The 22,817-nt window shown below is 38.4% G+C and overlaps 1 protein-coding gene across 1 annotated transcript; it reads left to right on the top strand.

Annotated features, from left to right (window-relative positions):
- The first annotated feature begins 947 nt into the window (after positions 1 to 947).
- Positions 948 to 22,641, top strand: PRKAA1 (protein kinase AMP-activated catalytic subunit alpha 1). Its single transcript, XM_082302203.1, has 9 exons — positions 948 to 1,094; positions 6,672 to 6,813; positions 8,555 to 8,648; positions 10,235 to 10,379; positions 12,129 to 12,216; positions 13,100 to 13,324; positions 16,490 to 16,976; positions 17,345 to 17,471; positions 19,531 to 22,641. Exons 1-9 carry the CDS (start codon positions 962 to 964, stop codon positions 19,773 to 19,775), a joined length of 1,686 nt encoding a protein of 561 aa, XP_082158329.1. The 5' UTR covers positions 948 to 961; the 3' UTR covers positions 19,776 to 22,641.
- Positions 22,642 to 22,817: the final 176 nt, after the last annotated feature.

The following is a 22,817-nucleotide window of genomic DNA, read 5'->3' on the forward strand; positions in this document are numbered from 1 at the left end:
TATGAAATTTTTTGTGCAAGTAACATAGAGGAATTTCTTAAAATACACATTTTTTCCATAGACTGCTTTCCAACTGTTAAATTAATGACTGTAATATAAGTAATACTGAAGGCTCTCTGGATCGGATTTAGGATTATTCCTAGAGTAAAATTTTAATTTCTTGCTGTCTAATGTATTTATCTATTTGCAAACACATTCAGGAGCTGTGTGTAGGGTAGGCAAGAGAAACCGTTTTAGGTTGAATCATTCACTTAGTCTGGCGTACTGGGGAAAGGAAGGCATGGGAGTTGCCCGTAACCTTCCTTTTCAATTGATGATCTCTCCCTTTGAAAATACCCATCCAATAGTCACTCTTTCTACAGGTTTATGGGTTTCTTTCAATGCAGGGTTGGAGTGCAATTAAAAAAGTTAATCCAGTTATAGTCAACAATAGAACAAGTATGGTCTTCGGTATGTAAAAAATATCCAATGCATGGAATGGAAGGCAGGTTACTTCCTTGAATGCAATGTGAATGCGCGGCGTGAATGGCAGGCAAGACAAGCCAGAGGGCAGGTTACGTGGTCAAGGTAGCTGTAGTTAAGAGACTCCTTCTTTTCTTCGTATTCCCATAATAGGGTCTGAATATGGGAGGAGGAACTCGGGAGAAAAAACAAATTTAATTTACAAGTTTATTGGAATATATAGACTTCGGAGGTCTATTTTATGAGGGCGGCCTCGCTGCAACGCTGCCACTCCAGAAAAGCAGCCCCGTACGCGCCGCCACGACCCCACGCTGGAGCCCAGCAGGCCTCGCTCCCCCCCGGGCGCCTGTGGGCCGGCCCGGCCTCCCCCGAGAGCCGCAGTGGTTCGTCCTGGGGCCGGGCGGGAGGGCGGTCAGCGGGCGGTTCGCTTCCGGGTGCGGGCGGGCGCTCTGTGGTTGCTCCTCCCCGCCGGTGCTCTGGCGCGGCGCGGGCGGGCGCTATGCGCAGGCTCGGCCCTTGCCTCAAGATGGCGGCTGTGGGGGATAAACAGAAGCACGAGCACGGGCGGGTGAAGATTGGGCATTACATCCTGGGGGACACGCTGGGTGTCGGCACCTTCGGGAAAGTCAAGGGTGAGCGGCGGGAGCAGGGCCGCGGGGCATTTGGCGGGCCGTCTCGGAGCGGGGACTTGCCTGGGCTGAGTTGCCGGGGTGGGACTTGCGGTCCCGCGGCGGGAAGCGGTGGCTGAGGCAGAAACGCTTCCTCGTCTGTGCTTGCGGAAATAACCGCTGGAAGCTAAATGCTGCGTTTGCTTAGAACAGCACTGGGCGTGTAGCGAAAGTAGGGAGTCTAAATTCCCGAGCTGTTTTATATTGCGTTTTGATGCTCATGTACGAACTCTCGATGCCCTTGCAAGGAAGGCAAGATTTCTCTCTCTGCAAACAGAAATAAGCGTAAAAAGATGAGTCTGGGATTGTTGGATTAATTGGTAACATAGCTGATGTGCAGATACGGAAAAACTTTATGCTTGATCTGCTTAACCAGGGGTTAGCAAAACTTTTTTTCAGTTCAGATTTTTAAAACTTTACAGTGTAGGGCTGTGGGTGCCATACTGCTTATTTGAAAGCTAGTAGAAATAAAATAGAAGTTGAACTTCCCCATGGTGCCATTCACCACAGGTGGAAGGACTGTACATTAGTTTACACCGTTCCTGCCGTGTTGTTCTTGAGAACTTCAAATATTGGGGCAAACAAATCAAAAACATCCTTTCTCAAATGAGTAGAGTTGGGCTCAGGCTGTATTCTTCAGGGTTTGGGGTTTTTTTTTTTTTTGTTTTGGGTTTGTTTTTGTTTTTGTGTTAACTTAATAGGTGTATAAAAAACCCAGCTTTTTTTTTTTTTTCAGTGTAGATAATCTATTGTCTGTCCTCTGCACAAGCTCTTTTATGTTCTGAAGAAATTTCTAATGTGTAGGAAATCAGATGATGTTTTGTTCTAGGAAAGCAGTAAAAAATATTTTGAGAGCAGAGCTCTTTGAGTCTCTTTTTCAAGTCAAGTTTATAAAGGGACAGCCCCAGTCACTTGGGAGCAGTGACCCTGCAGCTGGCTGCTGGGGTACTATTCTTTTCTGTGGGAACTTAGAACTTCCTTGAATAGAGAGGAAAAAAAGGTAATGTAGCAGACAGGCATTAGGTTCTCTTTCCTCATGGAGGGACTACCTGGTTGAGGGGAGGGGTCAAAGATGTGTTTGTTTGGTGGTCTTTTACCCAGCATGCTGCAGAAGACTTAAGATGGTCATACCATCAATGTTGTAGTATGATCCTAAATTTAGGAGAGCACTGTTGCAGTACTACTTTTCTTGTCCCCATATGATATACTGTGTTACTTTTTTCTTGCTTCAGCTGTGCTTAATAAAGAACATTTTATCTATGATGCACTGGTTTTCCTCTTAAGCACACATTTTCTTCATTTCATACCAGATGTGCAATTGTTTTCCTGTTTTCATCATTTCCTTCTTTGGTGATGTGGTTTCATTAATTGACGTAAAGTGAAAAACTGTAATAAATATGTTCACTTCTTAAAGTTCAATTAGGATTTACATTTAACTTGTGTGATGTGGGGGGTCAGGCATATGGCTTCTTGATATTCAATGTTTAATTTTAACAGTGGTGGTTGCAGCCTGAAAAAATTGAACTGGAAAATCAGTGCTTTACTTGGTAATTGTGAAAGGTCTCCTCCTGTAGCTGTCAGATGAATTCAGCTGCTGGTAGTTCTCACTGGTGTGATTCTGTGCAGTTTATCTGTTCACCTGGCTGTGCCACTCTGAATTAATTCTGAGGGACTTGGTTCACCTGACTGTGCCTCCCATGGGCAGTCACAGAGATGGCTGTTCCTAGCCAGCATCTAGGCAAAGCTAAAATGCCACCAAAGTGAAAAGCTGAGGTGGAAGAATACTGAATCTTAGCCAATTGTATGAGGCAGATTCATATTCAGACTTCAGCATGAGTCAGTGTACAACATCTATCCCTATTTTTGTCAATTTTATTTAAACACTGCTAGTGTTTTCTTGTGAAACCAGATGCAAACTTTTATTTCCAGGTATTTTTGTTTTAAAGTTATCTTTCATAAAAGGAAGAGTTCTCAGTCTTTCAGTGGTCCATCCTGAAAATATGAGGGATATTACTTAAGACTCTAGATATACAATAGTTGTTCCATCTCTCAAGATCTAGGTAATCAACACTGGTCTATATAGACTGCAAACCAGGTGGTCTGGGCCAAGGGAGCAGTAGGAGACCTGGAAATGAACAGTGCAGTATGGTATCTATGTTGTGCACCAATATGGCTTTGCACAGCATGAGCTATTGTTGTTTGGTTTTTTTTTTTTTTACATTTGTTTAGCTCATACTCTTAAAGACTGCTTTCCTCTGAGCTTTGGCTTGGCTTTTTGACCTCCTGCAGAATTGTTTCATTAAATGCAACATAGCCTTCTTCAGATTTTTTTCCCCCTACAAACTTAATGACTGATACCTGTATTTCATGATAATGTTGTATTTGGCTGCATGGCCTCATAATCAGTTTTTTTTTCCAATTGAAGAACTGTCGAACAAGGTTAGAGACTGTTCCTCTGCATCTACAGTTAAAAATAAGTTGCTGCTGCTTTGAGATTCTGCCACTGTCATGAAAATCTTGGTGCTATGCAAAGCCACAGTGAAGCCTGAAGGCAGTTGGTATTACCAGAAAATAAATACAGGGATGTACTAGGTCTGTTAAACGAATTTCTTTTTTTTGCAGTACTTTTTTTGAAGGGCTGGTGGCTGGTTGAGGATGAGGGTGCATTCCCTTTTATAGGTGAAACTTCTGTCAAGCTGTAATGCAAAGTAGTTTTCAGAAAGATAACACTAGCTGCTTACGTTTCTACATGATGTTATCATCGAGGGTGACGCTTTCATTTCTGCCCTAATGTTGAATTCAAAAGTGTCAGCAGTCTGTTACCAGTTAGTATCTGCTGTTTTACTGGTAACAGATACCTTGAACTGTATCCAGGAAACTTGCATCTTAAAAGGCTAGGTTTGTTATAATTTCAAACTGAAGTAAAGGAAGGCAAAAATTACTGAAGAAAATAGAGATTGAATTTGAAATGTCTTAAGCTAGAGAATACGCTTTTTGGGATCTTTCTGCACCTGCACTGAACCACAGTATGTTTTCATTACAATAATTTATTCAAAGCTGGTAGAGTTGAAGAAGCAGAAAATCTTGTTTTCTTCCAGTCAGTGAATAAAATTAAGGCTTGAGGCTCGCAGCCTTGAAGGCTGTGACAGCTAGAATTTGTTTCAGTCAACTGCAAATGTTACTGTTTAATTACTTTGAATGAAAAATTTGTTTTGAACAGTTCTTTTCTTATGTGTCTTGCATATTGAACACAGATTGTAGCTAATGAATTACTTTCTAATGTTTTCCTGAGTGCTAATTTAATCCTAGTTTAAGGTAGACTGGCAAATCAGAAATGAAACAAAGTGGCTTAAAAATGATAACCCAGTGCTTATCAGAACTGTGTATTTATATGCTAAGCTGTAGACTTGGTCAAATAAATATGTTGTTTACTGTATTAAACACCTTCTTAAATGTACTCGGTACAGCAAAAGAGGATGCAGATTCATGTGTTTTAACCGATTTTTGCTTGGTTTCTAAGAAGCTGTTTCTTGATAACAAAAAAGTTACATTTTAACTTACTGATTAAAAGCTTGGTGGTTTTTTGTTGGTTTTTTTTTTTTTTTTTTTTTTCAAATACTGCTGGATTACTTCAGTTCCCATTATGGATAGGTAAAGACTTTTCAATCAAAATAGTTGCTTTTCGAATTTTTTTATTTTTTATGATGATTCTTTACTCCCGAGGGTTTGAATACAGGTGATATAATTTGTTTGGTTCTTTTAAAAGTTCCATCACATTTGTAGAAAGCAAAGGGAATGTGATGGCTTTAATTGTAGATCTGGTTCAAAGCAAATAATTCTCTTGCATTTCTGGGCACTCACCTGTCACTGCTTTGTGCTCTCTCTAGAACTTGCTATGGATGTGAGCTTTGTCCTGCATTCCTCAGTAGTGCAAGTATGCCTGCCCAGCACTCTGTTTATTGTGGTCATTGTTAGGTAATGGCCCCTTTGAATGAGGGGAGGTCTTTTCATCCTAGTCAGAGCTCTTCTGTTTTTTCAGGTACTAGACATATATCAGTGCAGCATTGTGATGGTTCGGTGTCTTGGGTAATCCACTGTTCAGTTCCCTTCAGGAATTTTAGTCTGCTTCATTTTACAGGTGGCTGTCGTCTTTTAAGAATAATCATTCAGATGCTTATAATTATCTTCGTCTCTCTGCTAAGAACTTCTTTTCACTTTTCACTTGCATTGGTTTTTAGCTCGATATAGAGGCAAGAGGCAGGAGGAAGGTCTTTTGTGCTGGAATGAGATTTACAGATTGATGGGTGTTTGTTTATTCTATCCAGATTATCTGTTGAACACAGAAAGATTTTTGTGGATCACTGCTGTTTAATCATAGTTTCCCATGGATATATTTTAACAAAGGTTGAAGCTCAGGGCTTATTTAAATTCTCGAGTGAAGGTAGGCACCCAAATCAGTGAGTATTGTGTTCAGCACAGTTGTGTTACAAATGTCTGCTCATGTGGATGAGGATGAACCCTGCGGGTGTCTAGAGGATCTGGTTTATCTTCAGAAGGTAGGAATGCCAGAAATGGCAAAGGAATGGTATTGTTATCATCATTGCATGCAGCAGCCAGGCAGATAGTGAAGCCTTCTAGTAAAAGAGATACTTAGCTTCTCAGTGTTCCATCTGTGATCCTATTTTGGGTTTAAGAAAAATATTCTGATGAACTTTTTTTGTGACTACTCCCCAAAAGCACTTGCAAAGGTAAGGACTTTAAGAGGGGTAGCTGACTGTGAAATAGTTTACACTTTTACTTCCTCTGTTTAAAGAACAGTGAAACTGTCCTCAGTTTCTTTTCCACTTCTAGGAATGCACTAGGTTGCGTGTTTGCATTGTTTTTTGTAGTTTCTATTCTATTTTTTGTGCATTTCCGGTAGCATTTGCCACTTATTTAAATAGATTAAAGCTCTGGTGTTAACTGCACAGACTGTGGAGCTGTCACCTTCAAGGACAGCTATGTTTTAGAAGTAAACTGATCAGGTACTTACTCTGGTAATTCAGAGCAATTGCTGGAACAGGCTTCTTGAGGGAGGGATAGGAGTGATTTCTTCAGTAAGAGTGATCCTTTCAGATAAAGTAGAAGAGATACAGGAAAACATGTTTGACTGGGTTGCTATCTAAGCCAAAAGCTTGAAGTGACTTACACAGGGAGAGAAAATACTCTCTCTAATGAGCAAGGATGGCAGTGTTTGGAATATGCTTTGCTTTTTTTTTTTTTTTTTTTTAAACCAATATTGCAAAAAATGTCATGCTGCAAGACTTCTGTGGCTTAGGTTTAAGATGTTTCTTACATATATACATACTCTAATGATAGAATTGTGGGAGAAATTGGAGTAGGGCTGGAGAAATTCCATACCATCTGGTTTTCAGCCTCCCCAAAAGATAATGGGGGTATGTGGAATGCTAGTGTCTTAACTTGGCTACATTCAGAAAGGAGAAACAATGTCTTTACTGAACAATTGAGAGCCCTGACTAAATACTTCCTTGTTTCTTGCAGTTGGAAAACATGAGTTAACTGGGCATAAAGTTGCCGTGAAGATCCTGAATCGACAGAAGATTCGCAGCCTTGATGTTGTAGGAAAAATCCGCAGGGAAATTCAGAACCTCAAGCTCTTCAGGCATCCTCATATAATTAAGCTGTACGTTTTGCTTACTATAATCAAGTTTACTTGGGCAGTAATCTCTTTTTGCTCTCACTGATCTGAAGTACATTTAAAGGGCAATACTACAAACAGTATCTTGTCAGAAAAGTAACCAGCTTCAAAATATGCAGCTGTGCCCTCTGTAATGTGTTTTCACAAAGCTGATCTTCACTGGAGAGCTTCCATTAGATCTTTGCTTAGACATTGTTTGGACAGGTATTTCTGGTGGCAGTTATCTCTGGGTTTATTGCCTACTTCATTTTTCCTTCTCTGTTTATATTTGATCTTTTTTTTCCTGCTTAGAAAATGAGTTACTAAGAACAAGAGTGTAAAGGTAATTTCTGTAGTAAGTTTATTGTGTTTTCTCAATGTTTTTAGTGCTGTACTGGGCAGTGATACATGTTTTTTCAGTGTAGGTGGTGCTCTGCAAGATTTTCAGAATTAAGGATGTACAGTTTGATAAATGTGATTGCTATGTCAGGAATCTTCAATATAGCGGCTGCCTTTTGTCTGAATGTGGTATTTAAAATGTGCCTGATTACATCTCTTAGTTGATCAATAGTTCATCAGTAGATTTCAGAGTACAACTAACTATGTCCCAGAGTAGACCCCTCATGTCTCATCTGTGGTAATAAATAAGTAACATTGATTTTCTTTTGACTCTAATTTCCTATTAAGATAACCTTCACCTCCAAAGTGTGGGTGACTTCCACTGTCTTAGTCATGATGTGGGTTTTTTTATTGGTAGAATCTTGTCTTAAGACCCCCTTGCCACTGGCAGATGCCATGTCTATGCACTCCCTTTAATTTAGCAACAACTGTTACACTGAGTCTAAATTACATTGTGTGAGATCAACTCATGCACTTTTTCAGTGGTTTAGTCTTCGTAAGACTGTTGAGCTGATTTGTCAGCAAAATTGCTGGTGCTTTCAGTTAATCTATGAATGAGTTCAAAGGGCATACCTATAGCCAGAACAGAATAGGAAGTGTCAGTGCACCAAGTGACATACCAGGATGAAAGAGCAATGTGTGCTTGTGTTGCTAAACTGAAGACAGTTTAGCAGATTTCGGATGACAGTTTCTTTCTCAGAGAATTATGGGGAGAATTTTTTCTTTTGCTGTAAAGGGAACAAATTAAAAAAATTTTAGGTAAAAAAATCAAAATCTCTTAAATTGTGAGTTTGTCCCTAAACTTGTTATTTCAAAGCTTCAAAGTTAGTTTTTTTTAAAATTTAATTGAAATAGAACGATAAAAATATAATAACCAGAGATCAATACTCCTAAATGCTAATATTCCTTATTATTAAGAGGAATTTTTTCCTAGTCTGAAAGTACAATTTTTTATTTATGGCAAGTGAATTTTTTTGCATATTAATGTTGAAAAGCATGTATTATTGCAATACTAGCAAAGTCCTTTTGAAGTCCTTTTTTACTACACCAAGCTGTTGGTGGGGCAGCACTGTAAATAGTCTTACAGAAATCACTTCTACCTCTGAAAGAACAAGGACTGATATTCCTGATGGGGATTACAAATTTCCTGCTAGTCTAGGCAATGGTGGTATCACACAGTGAAAAGAGAGGAGAAAGCTTCTGAAAAATACTGTTGTTCCAGTAGCTGTAGATTGGTAACTATTTTAAAGTATATTTTTTATCTGATTATTTGTACAACTTCGGTTTTAACTAAATGTAGCTGGTGTTTTACTGAATGTGTAGACTAATAGATACCTTCTCTTATCAGGTACCAGGTCATCAGTACACCCACTGACATTTTCATGGTGATGGAATATGTTTCAGGAGGAGAACTGTTTGATTATATCTGTAAAAATGGAAGGGTAAGAAGTAGTCCAACTCTGCAAATCAGTGACTTGCGTTCTCTTATTGCATTTGCAACATTCCTCTGTCACCCTACACTGGGGGGACAGACAGGTTATTTTTGGGTATCCGTGTCAGAATGATACAATTAAAGGGGTTTTTTTCTCAAAAGAATACTATGGTTAGTGTAGCACAGGATTTATTATTAGAGTGTCACAGGATTTCTATGAGAAGCAATGTAGTACAGTTTATAAGTAGTGTAGTACAGAATTTTTAACACAACCTGACTTGGGATATATATTCACCTAGACCTTCTGTAGATCTGGTCAAATCTTAATACATATTTTGCTATATCAATATAACAATCACAGTCTAGCCTTGAAAGTCATATGGAAGAACACAAGTCACTTAGTCCTGAGAGGAAGCAGAGGGTGGTGGAGGTGTCTGTGGCCACCAAGAAGTCATCCATGGCTGTGTGCCTTGAAACTAAAGGCTGGTAAGGAAGCAGATACTCAGCCTGGCACCCAGGAATCTGGACTCTGGTAGGGAGGGGAAGAAAAACTGATTTGTCTACTTGCTTCACAGAACCTCCAGGGCTTGATAATGAGGGAGAGGGCATGAACACATGACTTTCATGGTCACAGAATGGCTGCTTGCCTCATAAAGTGGAGTTAATTAAGATAACCACATTATCAAGGGCTGGGAGCAAGGGGTACTGGTTACACCTTGTTAAATATAGGTGTATTTTCTTGTATTTGGTTTTAATTTTGCTGCTATCCATTAATATATATTTCATATAATGTACTTCTAAAAAGTACGAATGATTACATGTTAACACATTTCAAATCTTTGTGACTTTGTCATAGCATTTTTCCTGTCTACTAATCTGTTAATTTACGGTGGCTGGGAATAAAACAGATGGATATGTACTCAGTTGGAGTAGCTGAAAACTGTTTGTTCAATATATTCCATTATAAGGGAAAGCTACCATTATGCCCTTATTACTGTCTTCTACTGTTAGAACTGCTTCTGTGAAAGATCTGAAGTCACTTTTTACAGACCATTTAGATATATAGGATACTTCACTTGCTGGGACAAACTGATGTGGATTAGGGGTCTTTGTAGGAAATGCCCAGTTAAGTCTGCTGTTTGGGACTAGCTGCTGATAGCATAAATAGCATCTGAAATGTATAATTTCTGTGCTGCATTTCAGCAGCTTTTGCCAGTTCAAATCTTGTGCTGTTCTTAAACATCAAAGTTTGCTGATACTCCAGTTGGACAAAGTTAAATGAGTGCTAATGTTTCTAGCTAGTGAGTATGTAACATCTGCCAAACCCAATTTCAAAAGTGTGATTAAGAAATTTCAGTGACTTTCTGAGTAAATGGGTATGTTTTGTTTTAATCATTTTAGAACTGTGGTACAAACAGAATTATGTAAGATACAAAGCTTCTTGCTACAAGTTCTGATAATCTGCTGTATAAGGTATCAAATGATAAGTATAATTGATAAGTTTAGGTCATGGGAAAATTTCCTCTAGCTAGTAAAAATGAAAAACAAGTTAACTTCCACTGTCTCTTAATTATTTAAAATCTTTGTCTGTTTTAGCTTGATGAGAAGGAAAGTAGACGTCTGTTCCAGCAAATCCTTTCTGGTGTGGATTACTGTCACAGGCACATGGTAGTACACAGAGATCTGAAGCCTGAAAATGTGCTGCTTGACGCACACATGAATGCCAAGATAGCTGACTTTGGTAAGTGTTGCTTTTTTTTTCATATGTTTGCATTTCTGGTGTTAGATCCTGTTAATAACAATAGGAAATATTAAATAAAATACGTATACTTTAGTGTCTTGGTGGTGTGATACAACAGAAGAACACGAAGAATATATATGTAAAGCAAAATAATGTTCTTGCACACTTACTGAACTTCTTTTCCTCTCATGCTTTCTTTTGAGGTATTTTCTGTGACTGGCTGAAATTGTGAACTGATTAGTTTGGTTTTGCTAAACAATATTTTCTCTAAAATGCTAAGTTTCTGACCTTTCTTCTTCCAAACTCCGTCCTTGTCTGTTTCACCACCTGTAAAATATAGATAAAAAAAGGACAGTGCAGGGGCAATTCATCATTTTTAAGAAACTACAGTGCTATAGAAAAATACACTAGTCCTGTTAAATTGCTCTAAATTTAATCTTTGAAGATGTGAAGAACATTTGTTGATGCTAGCTGTTGGTGACACAGCTGCAGAGAAGCCTTGCAGCTAGTTCTTGGAATCATATGAGTTAGGAAAACCTCACCACATAAGCATAGTAACGTATCCATACTGCTGTGTCATGATAGATCTCGTGTAGACATAGTGGATAATACCTGCTCATGTAAGTCTTCAATGGAAGGTGTTAGGTAATGCTGAGTATTCCAAGTATGTTTTAAAGGTATAGTGTTTGACTATATGGGCCCTGGGAATCATACTGGATTCTCATGTGTAGAAGATGCTTTGGGTGAAATAGCTCACATGGTGAAGAAATGAAGTACAGTAACTTACAAAATATCTTCCTGTTACTTAGTGTCAGCAAAACTATAGCACTCAGTTAATCATGACTGGTGTGTTAAACAAGAGCTTAATAAAAGAGCTTGTGTGTTAGAATGTGAAAGCTAGCCAAGCTGTACTCTTTCCTCTTCACATTCCCTGCTGACCAGTGAAAGGGCAGAATTCCTTCTTGGAGACTTGGAGTTCTTTGGCTTATGGAAATCTTGATCATGCAGCCTCCACTTAGGAAACTAGAAGATATTTTCTACAGCTGTTAGACTATATGGAGCACTGGTGAATGCAGGTGGCCTAGTTCTAAAGCACACTTCTGTGTTTACAGAGTGTCTGAAAACCAAACTACTGAACTGCAGTGATGCAGGAACCAGGTGCATAGTGTAGGGGTGTAAATTGTGGTAAAGTCATGTTTACTCCTCAGTTTCCTTGTTCTGTGTAACCTCTAACAGAATTTTAGGAAATTCTGTGGTAGCATTTCCACTTTAACAAGAACGTTAAAACCTAATTTGCTTCTGAAATGCCAATGACCAAAATCCTGTCTTGCTGTACTGCTTCATCTCCCTTAGAGCAACTTTGTTCTCTGTCATGCCTGTGTCATCCAAATTTAACTGTTCTGGTCTAGGAATGGATATGTTCTCAAATATCTCTAGGCTGTGGGCAGTAATGGATTGATATTACTTAGATTTCTGGTAAAATGAATGGAGGATTATGTGGCATGCTCATGTAAAAATTCTGTAATTCCAGACAATGTTGTTTCTTAACTGGAATAAATTTGTTAATTTTCTAATATGAATCACAGGTAGTTTGTTCTAGGTGGTATATGCAAGCAATGTTGTTTCTTAACTGGAATAAATTTGTTAATTTTCTAATATGAATCACAGGTAGTTTGTTCTAGGTGGTATATGCAGTGTGAAATAATTTTGCTCCCTGAATTTTTAGTAGTTACTCTTATACACTTTCAGGTCTATCAAATATGATGTCAGATGGAGAATTTTTAAGAACAAGCTGTGGTTCCCCTAACTATGCTGCACCAGAAGTAATTTCTGGAAGGTAGTTTCTTTTATATTGGATACATGTGTGCATGTACTTCAGTCATTTTGCTGCTTGATTCTAAAGGCTATGAAACTAATTCAGGTGACAAGCTTGATGCTGAGAAACTGACAGCTGTTAGTTGTATTGATAATTTTTCATGAGTGTTCTAAGCTTATGTGAACTAGCTTTGAATAGTTCCCCTAAGGTAGAGGTGATGTCTAATGCCCCAAATCCATTGTGTATGCTCTGCCTGATTTGTTTTAAAAATCTCATGTACAGCTCAGATCTTTGAAGCACAGGTGCAGAGTTACAGGCAAAGTCTGTGGTGAAGTTGAGTAGCAGTGAAATATCTGCTGCAGAGTAGATACTTAGTCTGGAGGTAACTTCCCTTTTTGTAAACTATGATTGTCAAATCTGCTTTCAGCTACCTACCCTAATATTCCCTCTTTTTGTTTGGAGGCCAGATGTCCGTTTTGTTCAGGCAGTGGCGCAGAATATGTGACACATTCTGCTATATGGACTTGTCTTAAACTTTTCAGCCACAATTTGGGGGATAGCTGACTTTGCACAGATTCCTCTAAAACCTTTATAACAATATATAGCATGGGCTTTCTTAGTAGTAGATGCATGTTTCTTTGTTTGCCATTGTATGAAATTGCATTGTGGATTATTGTTACACGGTAGAGAGGAAAAACTCTGTACTTGTGCCCTGTTACCTTTTATAAAGGGAAGAATACTGAAGTGCAAGGGAGGCATGGCATAGAACTGAAATGGTACAGTGCTTGCAAATCAGTTGTCCCAAGTTCACATGCTTTTAATTACTGTGATGCAATGGAAAAATGAGAGGAAAAAATATTTAAATGTATTAAACACGAATCACTTATAGTTAATTTTTTCACAGGTTATATGCAGGTCCAGAAGTAGATATATGGAGCAGTGGGGTTATTCTCTATGCTTTGTTATGTGGAACGCTTCCATTTGATGATGATCACGTGCCAACCCTTTTTAAGAAGATATGTGATGGTATCTTTTATACCCCTCAGTACCTGAATCCGTCTGTAATTAGTCTTTTGAAGCACATGCTGCAAGTGGATCCAATGAAGAGAGCAACAATCAGAGACATTAGGTAAAATACTAGCTGATGTTTGATCACAAGATACTGGAATTACAATAGCACAAATATGCAGAACAAAGAAATTATTCATACAGCTTGTCCATGTTTTCTAGACCGAGATCAAAAATTCAGCTTCTGATGGCTTGGCTTTAGCTCTGCTAGTGCTGATCTCCAGTGGACAATGAAGAATCTATTGGAGATCATAGTAAAACAAATTATTTATATTATATATGGAAATTCTGAGACGCTTTAGGCATAAGACTGCCATAGCAAAACTGTTTACTTGCATAATGGTTTGCAAAAATTACACTATATAGACTTCTCTAGGTGAAAAAAATTGTATTTGCTGTTAGGAACTAGTGCTGTCTGAGGAAGCTATTTAATCTGATAACTACTGCTTTTATTTGTATTTTATTTGTATTTCTTCGGGCTCTGAAAAGTCATTTGTTAAGACTCTGAATATTCCACATTTAAGACAGCAATTTCTACCTTCAAGACACTGGCATAAATTTGTGTATGAACAGTAATTACTTCACCAAGTACTGGTAAGTTAGAGTTTGTAGGTAAAGAGAAGCTTCATGGGCCCCAGATTCCAAGAGAAGATTCTGGAGAAATTGATTGTGTTGAGAAATGTGCACTGGATCAAATTAGAAAAAGGTAGCTGAGAGAACTGTACTTTATTCAGCATCTTAATTTTCTTTGCAAGAAGCTCTAAGGAAAGAATGTTGCTATACTACCATAATGAAAATGATGCTTCTTTTAGGGTTGGAAGTTAGGAAATCAGCAATGTTCATATGTTCTCAGTGGAACAAAAAACACGACACACTTATCCCTTAGTACTTTATTACAATAGGAAGTACTTCCTTGCAGAGATCAAAGCACTGCGAGAAGTAAGTGTTACAAGACTCGAGTGGGTGGGAACTTAACTTCCCTCAGTTGTGTTAAATAGTGTGTGGCAAAGAAGTGGTGTGAAACAAATGTTGAAAAATGTTGGTTAACAGAGCATGGATGGATTTTGAATCCAAAACAGTTCTGTCCTATTATCCATGTGACATGTCACCTCACAGTTTAAGGGACAAACTGAGTTTAACTGAATACCTTAATTCTTCTAGGGGTTGTGTGTAAGTGCGTGCAAGGAGAGAGGCCTGGTGCCATGAACAGTTAACAAAATATTCCTCTGGGTTCTGTCATCCCAGCTAGGGCTGAGCCTTGTAGTGGTATGGGAAAACATTTTTCTGCTTCCAAATTAACTGTTTTTTCTGATGAAACTATATTTTGCTCAGCACATTTGTGCTGAGGCACAGTGTTTTTGAGATCATACTGAGTAGAGCTTACTGCACTGTGCTGGTTTGGGCTGGAATAGAGTGACCTTTTTCACAGTAACTGTGTTTTGGATTTGTACTGAGAACAGTCCTGATAACAAGTGGATGTTGTAGTTACTACTGAGCAGGGCTTGCACAGAGCCAAAGTCTTTTCTGCTCCTTACACTGTCCCAACAGAACAGGCTGGGGGTGCACAAGGAATGGGTGAGTGGACACTGCTGCGCCAGCTGACCCCAGCCATATTCCTTACCATACAGGGTCATGCTCTGCAGTGAAAGTTGGAGGAAGACTGATGGGGATGGTCTGCTGGTCATCAGTCGGTGATGAGCAATTGTTTTTATTTGCATTACTTGTCTTTCTTGGGCTTCCTTGTCACCTCTCGTGGTTTTAGAGTTTTTTTTCCTTAGAATTTTTAAAAAGAAATTTTTAATTATGACACTGTTTTTATCTCAACCCACATGTTTTTTGCACTTCTACTCTTCTGATTCTGCCCCTCATCCCACTGGAGAGGACCAAGCAAGTGGCTGTGTGGTGCTTAGTTGATGTAATTATGGGGTTAAACCATAGCAGTTGTGTTTGACACTCAATGTGGGGCTTGAAGGTGTTGAGATAATAACAGATTTGAACAGACCATATTAGATAAAATAATTATAAATTGTGTAACAGTTGTTGGTCAGAATATTGATTTTTTTCTGTTCCCAATATTGATTTATCTGATCTCTTCCATGTTCCATTTTTTGCTGTACATGTTGAAGATTTGCGTTGTTTTTTGCAATTTTCTGTGCTTTGTAGTGCTTAGTGTGTGGGGGGTTTTTTTGGGTTTTTTTGTTTGTTTTTTTTCTATTTTTATTAAAACATTAGCCTTGATCTTCATCTGCTATCTGGCCTCTGTACTGAAGCTGTTACTGTCCTCTGGGTACCATCTCAGGGAGACAATTTGTCCAAGATTTTTTTCTTCTGTGGAGCAAATACAGAATTCACTACATTCTTCTATGACCTTTCGTCCCTCATTGCCATAACTTCCGTACCTTGACAGTCCTTGGGCAGTCAAAATATTTATACTGGTATTTCTTAGGAGTATGGTTTAGGCTTTTTGGAAGATTACCAAGCTGTTTTGGAATATCTCCCAGGCCTCACAGCAGTGTGCTTATGGGTAGCAAGGCATGTGGGAGAAAATCGGCAGGTAGGACATACTAGAAATGGCATTCTATCGTGAAGTGATAGAATGTTTGAAAGAAAGATGCCCTTGCTATCCCAAAGAGGCCCAGCTTATCATGCTGTGCTGGGACCTGGCTTGCTTGTATTGAACACTGCTCAATACTGATCAGCACCCTCAAGGAGAAGAGGGGATTTCTGGGTCTGAAAACATACCAACAGACACTTTGGCTAGGCCAGAAACCCAGCTTTCAATTATATCATTTGTTCCTGTAACTAAAAATAAACAACCAAAGCAAATAAGGGACTCTCATCTGGTCAGGAATGAAGCAGCTGCTAGGAGGGAACAGGAGAGGGAATCAGAAGTGTCAGCCCTTTCTGTAGCAGAACAGTCACAAGAACAAGAGGAGGAAGGGAATGAAATCATAAATGAGAAAGTAACCACCTGATTCCTATCCCTAAGCGATCTGTGAGATAGCAAAAAACGTTTTTTTCAGTTTCCTGCAAAATGTCTAATAAAATCTTGTGTCGGCAACGATTACTTTATGTACTGTTTTAGTGTCTGTGCTACAAGGGGTCTTGGACTGGCACATGATTCCTCCTGCACAGACTAAAATTAATTTTATATTTTACAAGAATTTCCTGTTAAAAATGTTTTCTTTACTTACATATATTCAGAAGTTTTTATTTTTAAATCCAGGGAGCATGAATGGTTTAAGCAGGACCTTCCAAAATACTTGTTTCCTGAAGACCCATCATATAGCTCTACCATGATTGATGATGAAGCCTTAAAAGAAGTATGTGAGAAGTTTGAATGCACTGAAGAGGAAGTGCTAAGTTGTCTGTACAGCCGAAATCATCAGGACCCTCTAGCTGTTGCTTACCACCTCATTATAGATAACAGAAGAATAATGAACGAGGCCAAAGACTTCTACTTGGCTACAAGTCCACCAGATTCTTTTCTGGATGATCACCACCTGTCTCGCCCTCACCCTGAACGGGTGCCATTCTTAGTAGCTGAAGTACCACGTCCTCGACACACTCTTGATGAGCTGAATCCACAGAAGTCAAAACACCAGGGTGTGAGAAGGGCTAAATGGCACTTGGGAATACGCAGTCAGAGTCGACCAAATGATATCATGGCTGAAGTTTGTCGAGCAATTAAACAATTGGATTATGAATGGAAGGTAACAAAATAGAGGACCTTTACAGCAAACAGGAATGCATTTTGGTTTGAGCTTTGTATCTATATAGCCCAGAGGTCTGAAACTGTTCTGGCATCAGTCTCATGGGTGTGTGCTATCTGTGTGCTGTGCCAGAAGGGTTTTGGGGGAGACTGTACATGCTGACAGGAAAAAAGGTCTTGCTAAAGTTTTCTATTGGGGCTGTAGGAATGTATTTCTCTTGGCTAAAAAAACCCCTAAAACCCCTCAAATCCAACAGATAATGAAATCAGAAATCACTTGATAAACACTAGTGAGTTGAAAGGGCAAAACCAATATGCTGTGATATTCAAGCAGTTCTGGTTAACTGACTCAAATCTCTTTCATACTAGGTTGTAAATCCATATTATCTGCGTGTTCGGAGGAAGAATCCAGTAACAAGTGCATATTCCAAAATGAGTCTCCAGTTGTATCAGGTAGACAGCAGAACATACTTACTGGACTTCCGTAGTATTGATGGTATGTGAAGAGTTCCTTAAGTTAATTGAGTTGTATGGGAAATCTTTTCTACTTGCAAATATGTCTTTATTTACTTACTTAGACGTGAAGTAAGTGTTGGCCCTTTTTTATTTTAAACCAATATAATCTGTATCAGTGTTTCCTTATTCCTTCCTGCACTAGTGTTCCTGTGATAGAAGCTTAGCTGCTGCATCCCTGAAATAATTGCTTTTAAGCTATATCAGCTCCTGAAGAGCTCCATTTTGTGTCTTCATCAGAACTAATACCAGTAATGGAAAAGGGGACAGGACTGTTGGAAATGAGATTGGGATCAACTTAAGCTGCCTTTGGAGCCTCACCCCAAATTTAAACATTAATTTAGAGCTGAACTAAGCATGCAAACAGTGTTTTCTAGTGAAGATAAAGCTTGACATCTAGGCATTTAAATTTGTCTTGGACTGTACCTTGCTGTACTGGATCTGACTGAGATGGAGTTAATTTTCTTCATAGCAGCCTGCATGGTGCTGTTTTGGATCTGTGACTAAAGCAGTATTGATAACACATGAGTGTTGCTGAGCAGCACTGGCATAGTGTCCAGCCTTTCTTTTTCCACACTGCCGTGTTGGGAGGGGAGCAACAGCTCTGCAAAGCTGAGCTAGATTGAACAGAGGGACATTCAATGCTGTATTATGTTATGCCTAGCAAAGAAAGGGATTTTAGGGAAGGTAACCTTGAGACCGGCTGGGCAGTCTGCTTTGGAGATAGTGAGTGGTTGCCTTTGCATCACTTCTCCCCCCCATTACTTAAAACTGTTTATTTCTACCCATGAGTTTTCTCACTTCTCTAATTTTCTTCCCCATTGCACTGAGATATCAGATACAAGGCAAAGTTAACCCATCAGTTCTGGTAGTAGCTAAAATTCAAGGTAGGAATTGTATGCTTGCAGTAGCTAAAGTCTTGAAAGCATTTAGTTTAACCCGTACAAAAATATGTTTTATGGAGTGACAGTAATAGAGTATACAAAGCCTGGTTAGATGAAGTGAAGAGAGGAGCTAATAGAGACTGAGCACAAGGCTTGTTTATGGGCATAGTAGACTATTACTTACATCCAGTGGTGTAGATGGCATGCCTAGGAAAACGTTGCATGGAAATAAGGATTTTTTTTCTTTTTTGGACTGTTTAGAGCCATGCAGCTGGGGGAGGGCAGCCTGCTATAATCCTGATTTCCACTTTTGAGGAAATACGCAAGGGCACAGATTTGTCATATCTCTTCCAACAGTTAAACTGATCTGACATTCCTTCTCTCCACCATGGTTAACTGTTCTCTATTCCTCTTAACAGTTTGTAATTTAAGGTAGCTTTCTGTAAACAGGAGATTGCCTTTTCTGTCATTTCACCTGAAATAACCTTCTGGGAGCCAGCTTAGACACAAGTTAATGTTCAGCATGTAAAACAAGAGTTAGAGATGCTTCAGCAGAACACTACTATTAAGATGAAACTATTTTCTCCTCATAGTGAGGGTAAACATAAGTTGCTGCAGACCAACTATAGAACATTCAATGGTGAAAAACTTTCAAAAGAGAAGAATAAATTAATGCAGATTCTAACAATTTTAATGTGCTAATGAGTTATCATAAAAATAGAAATAATAACAATGTATAAATCCCCAAAAGAGATCAAAAATAGAGTAAAAGTAGATGGTAGAAAAAAACATCTACAAACTGCTATTCAGCTTAATCTTACGATGCTGACCTCTTTCTGTTTTGAGTAACCTAAATTGAACAATTAGCTGCTGAAATCAGTTCATGAAAAATACAATTAGTATTGGTTTGAACAAGATGTAAGTAGTTCTGGAGTACAGTTCAGAGTATAGAAAGAATTAGCATAAGAACATTTGCTTTGTGCTACTATGTATATAAGCTTTTATTTTGTATCAAATACGGTTTGCAAAAGTTGTTTGTTTATTAATCAAGACTTTAAAGACAAGATTAAGAAGTGTGTGAAGGGGAAGATACTTGCTCTACCTAGAACCAATTTGATACTAATACCTCATTTTCCTTCTCTCTTCTCTTGTCCCCAGATGAAATCACTGAAGCGAAGTCTGGGACTGCAACTCCACAGAGATCAGGTTCTGTGAGCAACTATAAATCTTGTCAAAAAGATTCAGATGCTGATGCTCAAGGAAAATCTGCAGATACATCCCTTACCTCATCAGTGAACTCTTCGCTTGACTCTTCCACAGCTGATGTAACTCCAAGACCAGGGAGTCATACAATAGAATTTTTTGAGATGTGTGCAAATCTTATTAAAATACTTGCACAATAATTTTGAAGATGAGCTTATTTCTTTTATAGCAATAAGCATGCCTAAATCATAGTCAAGATGCTTCCAATTATAATCAAGTTAAATTAACTAAGGCGCTGAAAAAGCTAGCCACAGAATGCAATTTGCATGGGGATTAAAATTATTATGGGCAGTTACTATATATTATTTTGAAGCTGGAGTGAATTCTGATTGCCTGCTGTCCAATAGCATAACACAGGTACAGGAAATAACATGCTCTTTGGGTAGTGTTTGTAACATTTTACCTTGAGTGCAAAATAGGCTGCCTATAACATTTAAGCTAGATGGACCTCCTTGTTTTTTTCCTCTGGTTATACATATATCTGATGCACTGTAAGTTAACATACATGTACTAGTTTAGTGATCTCAATATGACTTCTTGGTCACCCTCTACAGTTGTGACTCCGAACTATCAACATCTCTTAACAGCAATGTGTTAAAACTGCTATGTTTCTTCCCCCTTATTTGACAGAAAATAATAAAGAATACTTTGATGCATTACAATGTACTACTTTTAACAAAAAATGTTATTAAATGCATGCAGATCCAGCCAGGTGCTCTGTCATGAACTGAGGGGGAAAATTCTGTGGGCAATGAGTGAAAAGATTGAGTCCATAACAATGGCAGGGAACTTAATGCTGAGGAGATGTGGTATCCCATGGGCTAAACCAAAATGTTGCTTTGTGAAGAAGCAATGCTGCTGTGAGGAAGCTCTTTGTCTGCACATGTTACCTTAGTGTGGTAGCAGCACAGCAGCTCCCCACTGCTACTGCAGGCTGAGAATCCTTTTCCTTATAAACATGTCCTTGTAGTTAAGAGCACAGCCTTCATGCTGTTCCAGAACCTGAAATTGACAGTTTTTTAACATGCATGTTAATACTTTGATACAGCTGGTCATCAGGTTAACTTAGGATATACTATATAGTATTCAGTATGAAGTGAAAACTACACACATAGGTTTCTAGTTTTTCCAAGGGCACTTTTATAGAAAACTTTGCTATTTAATGTAACTGAATTAGTTAGCTCAGTTGAGCATTGAAAACTGATCATGACAATTTGAATGCTAACTTTCAAAAGGTTTTCAAGAGTAGATTGCAATTACCCATGATAAAAATTGTTCTGCATTTAATGGTTTTTGCAGCATTCCAGGAAAAAAACCTGAACCTTTTATGTTAAAATCACGGGTAGTACTTGCATGAAAACCCTTAGTCTCTCTTAAATTGGATATAATTAGCCATGGTTTTGTTTTCATCTAGCACTTAGTAGATATAAACAGTCATAAAATACTTAGTTTTGCATTCAAGACTTAATGTTTACTTCAAAATGATCTTCTTGTCCTACATAGTTTCAAAGGTTGCTCCCCCAGGAAGAGGCTGGAAACCCAGGCTTTACTATGAACAGTGAAACCTGGACTCTTCACGCTGATGGAAATTCTTGCCAATGGCTGAGATTTTATCCATGGGAAACTGCTAGCTATAGATACAAGAACAGTTTAAATCCTGGCCAGCTGGCTGCAGTCCAGAAATTCACATTCACAGAATCTGAAGAAACTTTTGAGCCCCAGAACTGCTGTAACTGTGTTCTGAACTGGGTGATTGTGAGATCTGTCTAGTAGATAGGTACAAATTACACCTTCACTTCTTTATCCTCAAGTGTCATAGAAGGTCCCTGTAGGGACATTGGCTGTATCAGTGTACTTTAAAGTGGAAGATTTTCCAAAGTGGAAGTTAGTATCGGAAGTTTAAACCCAAAACTTTTAAGATGCCAACCTGAGAGACCAGCTGCAAATCCTACAAAAAAGTCCTGTCTTTAGTCTTTTAAGAATTGGTTCTGATGTTCTGAATAAATCACTGTGTTCATTTTTGTTACTCTTTATTTTGGAATTATTATGTATTGCACTTATATAAACACTACAAACGCACAGGTTTTTAAATTGTAGTAATTCCTCATCTGGAGTTGGTTTGGGATCACTTGCATATATTAAACTGTTTATAAATGCTATCTGCTACTTGTAATTCTGACAACACATGCAAGGTGTAAAGAGGCAAAATAGTTTTTAATTTTTATATACCTTTTTGGCCCTCTTGTGCATTAAGACAACCCTGGTTTGTCCTTAGTTTTGGTATCAGGAGGTTAAAGCAAGTTACTGGCAGAAGTGTACAAAATATGTAGTTTTAAATAAAGTACATTTTTATGGTAGATCAGTTTTGACAGCCAAAGGTTTTCTGATTGAACTGAGATTTTTATAGGGAGTGGGAGGAGTACAAAGGGACACTAACAACCTAGTTGAACCCAGTTTCCTGTTGTGTGACTTTCCTATGCTTTGTAGATCTTGTTGTTGAAATTGCTTTCTTCACGTGTTCCTACTGATCTTGCAGACCTTTCATTAGCATTGCACTAGAAACTGCCAATGGGCTCTGAAATGAAACTTCACTAAGAGAGCTGCCAGAGTTGTAAGGCAGCTTATGCAGATACACAAACTGGTAAAGTGTGTTAATCTGTATCCCCAAATTTACTCCTGTTGGAGTTAACTTGTCTTTGTATTGTAATTTTTTCGGTAACATGGATGTACCTGGGCTGTCCATATGCAATATAACTCACTAGGTAATGGATAAAAATTAATCTTCGTGGTGCAATATGAAAAAAAAAGATCTTTCATGTTTGTCTTGATGTGAGTGTTGAATACAAACTTTGAGCTAAATTTTATTTTACCAGTTGATTACCACTGTAAGATATGAAGTCCTGTTCTTTAACAAAGATGTGCCTACTTCCTGTTAATTTCTTTTGACAAAGCTGAATGGCAAAAAATGCTTCTTTCTAAATGTATAACTTTTTAAACTTTCAAAACTAAAACCTAAGTAAACATGAAATACTGAACCATCTTGTTCGAGTGCATGCTGTTTTCTAGTGTTACATATGTTAAGTGCAAAAGAGCTGTTAACTCTTTTTAAAAACAGCAGGTACTACAATTTTAGAAAAAGCAGCAACACAACATTAATTACATCAGGGTTCCGAGGTACACAG

Source organism: Coloeus monedula (genome assembly GCF_965178545.1).
Source record: "Coloeus monedula genome assembly, chromosome: Z".
In the NCBI taxonomy this organism is placed as follows: Eukaryota; Metazoa; Chordata; class Aves; order Passeriformes; family Corvidae; genus Coloeus; species Coloeus monedula.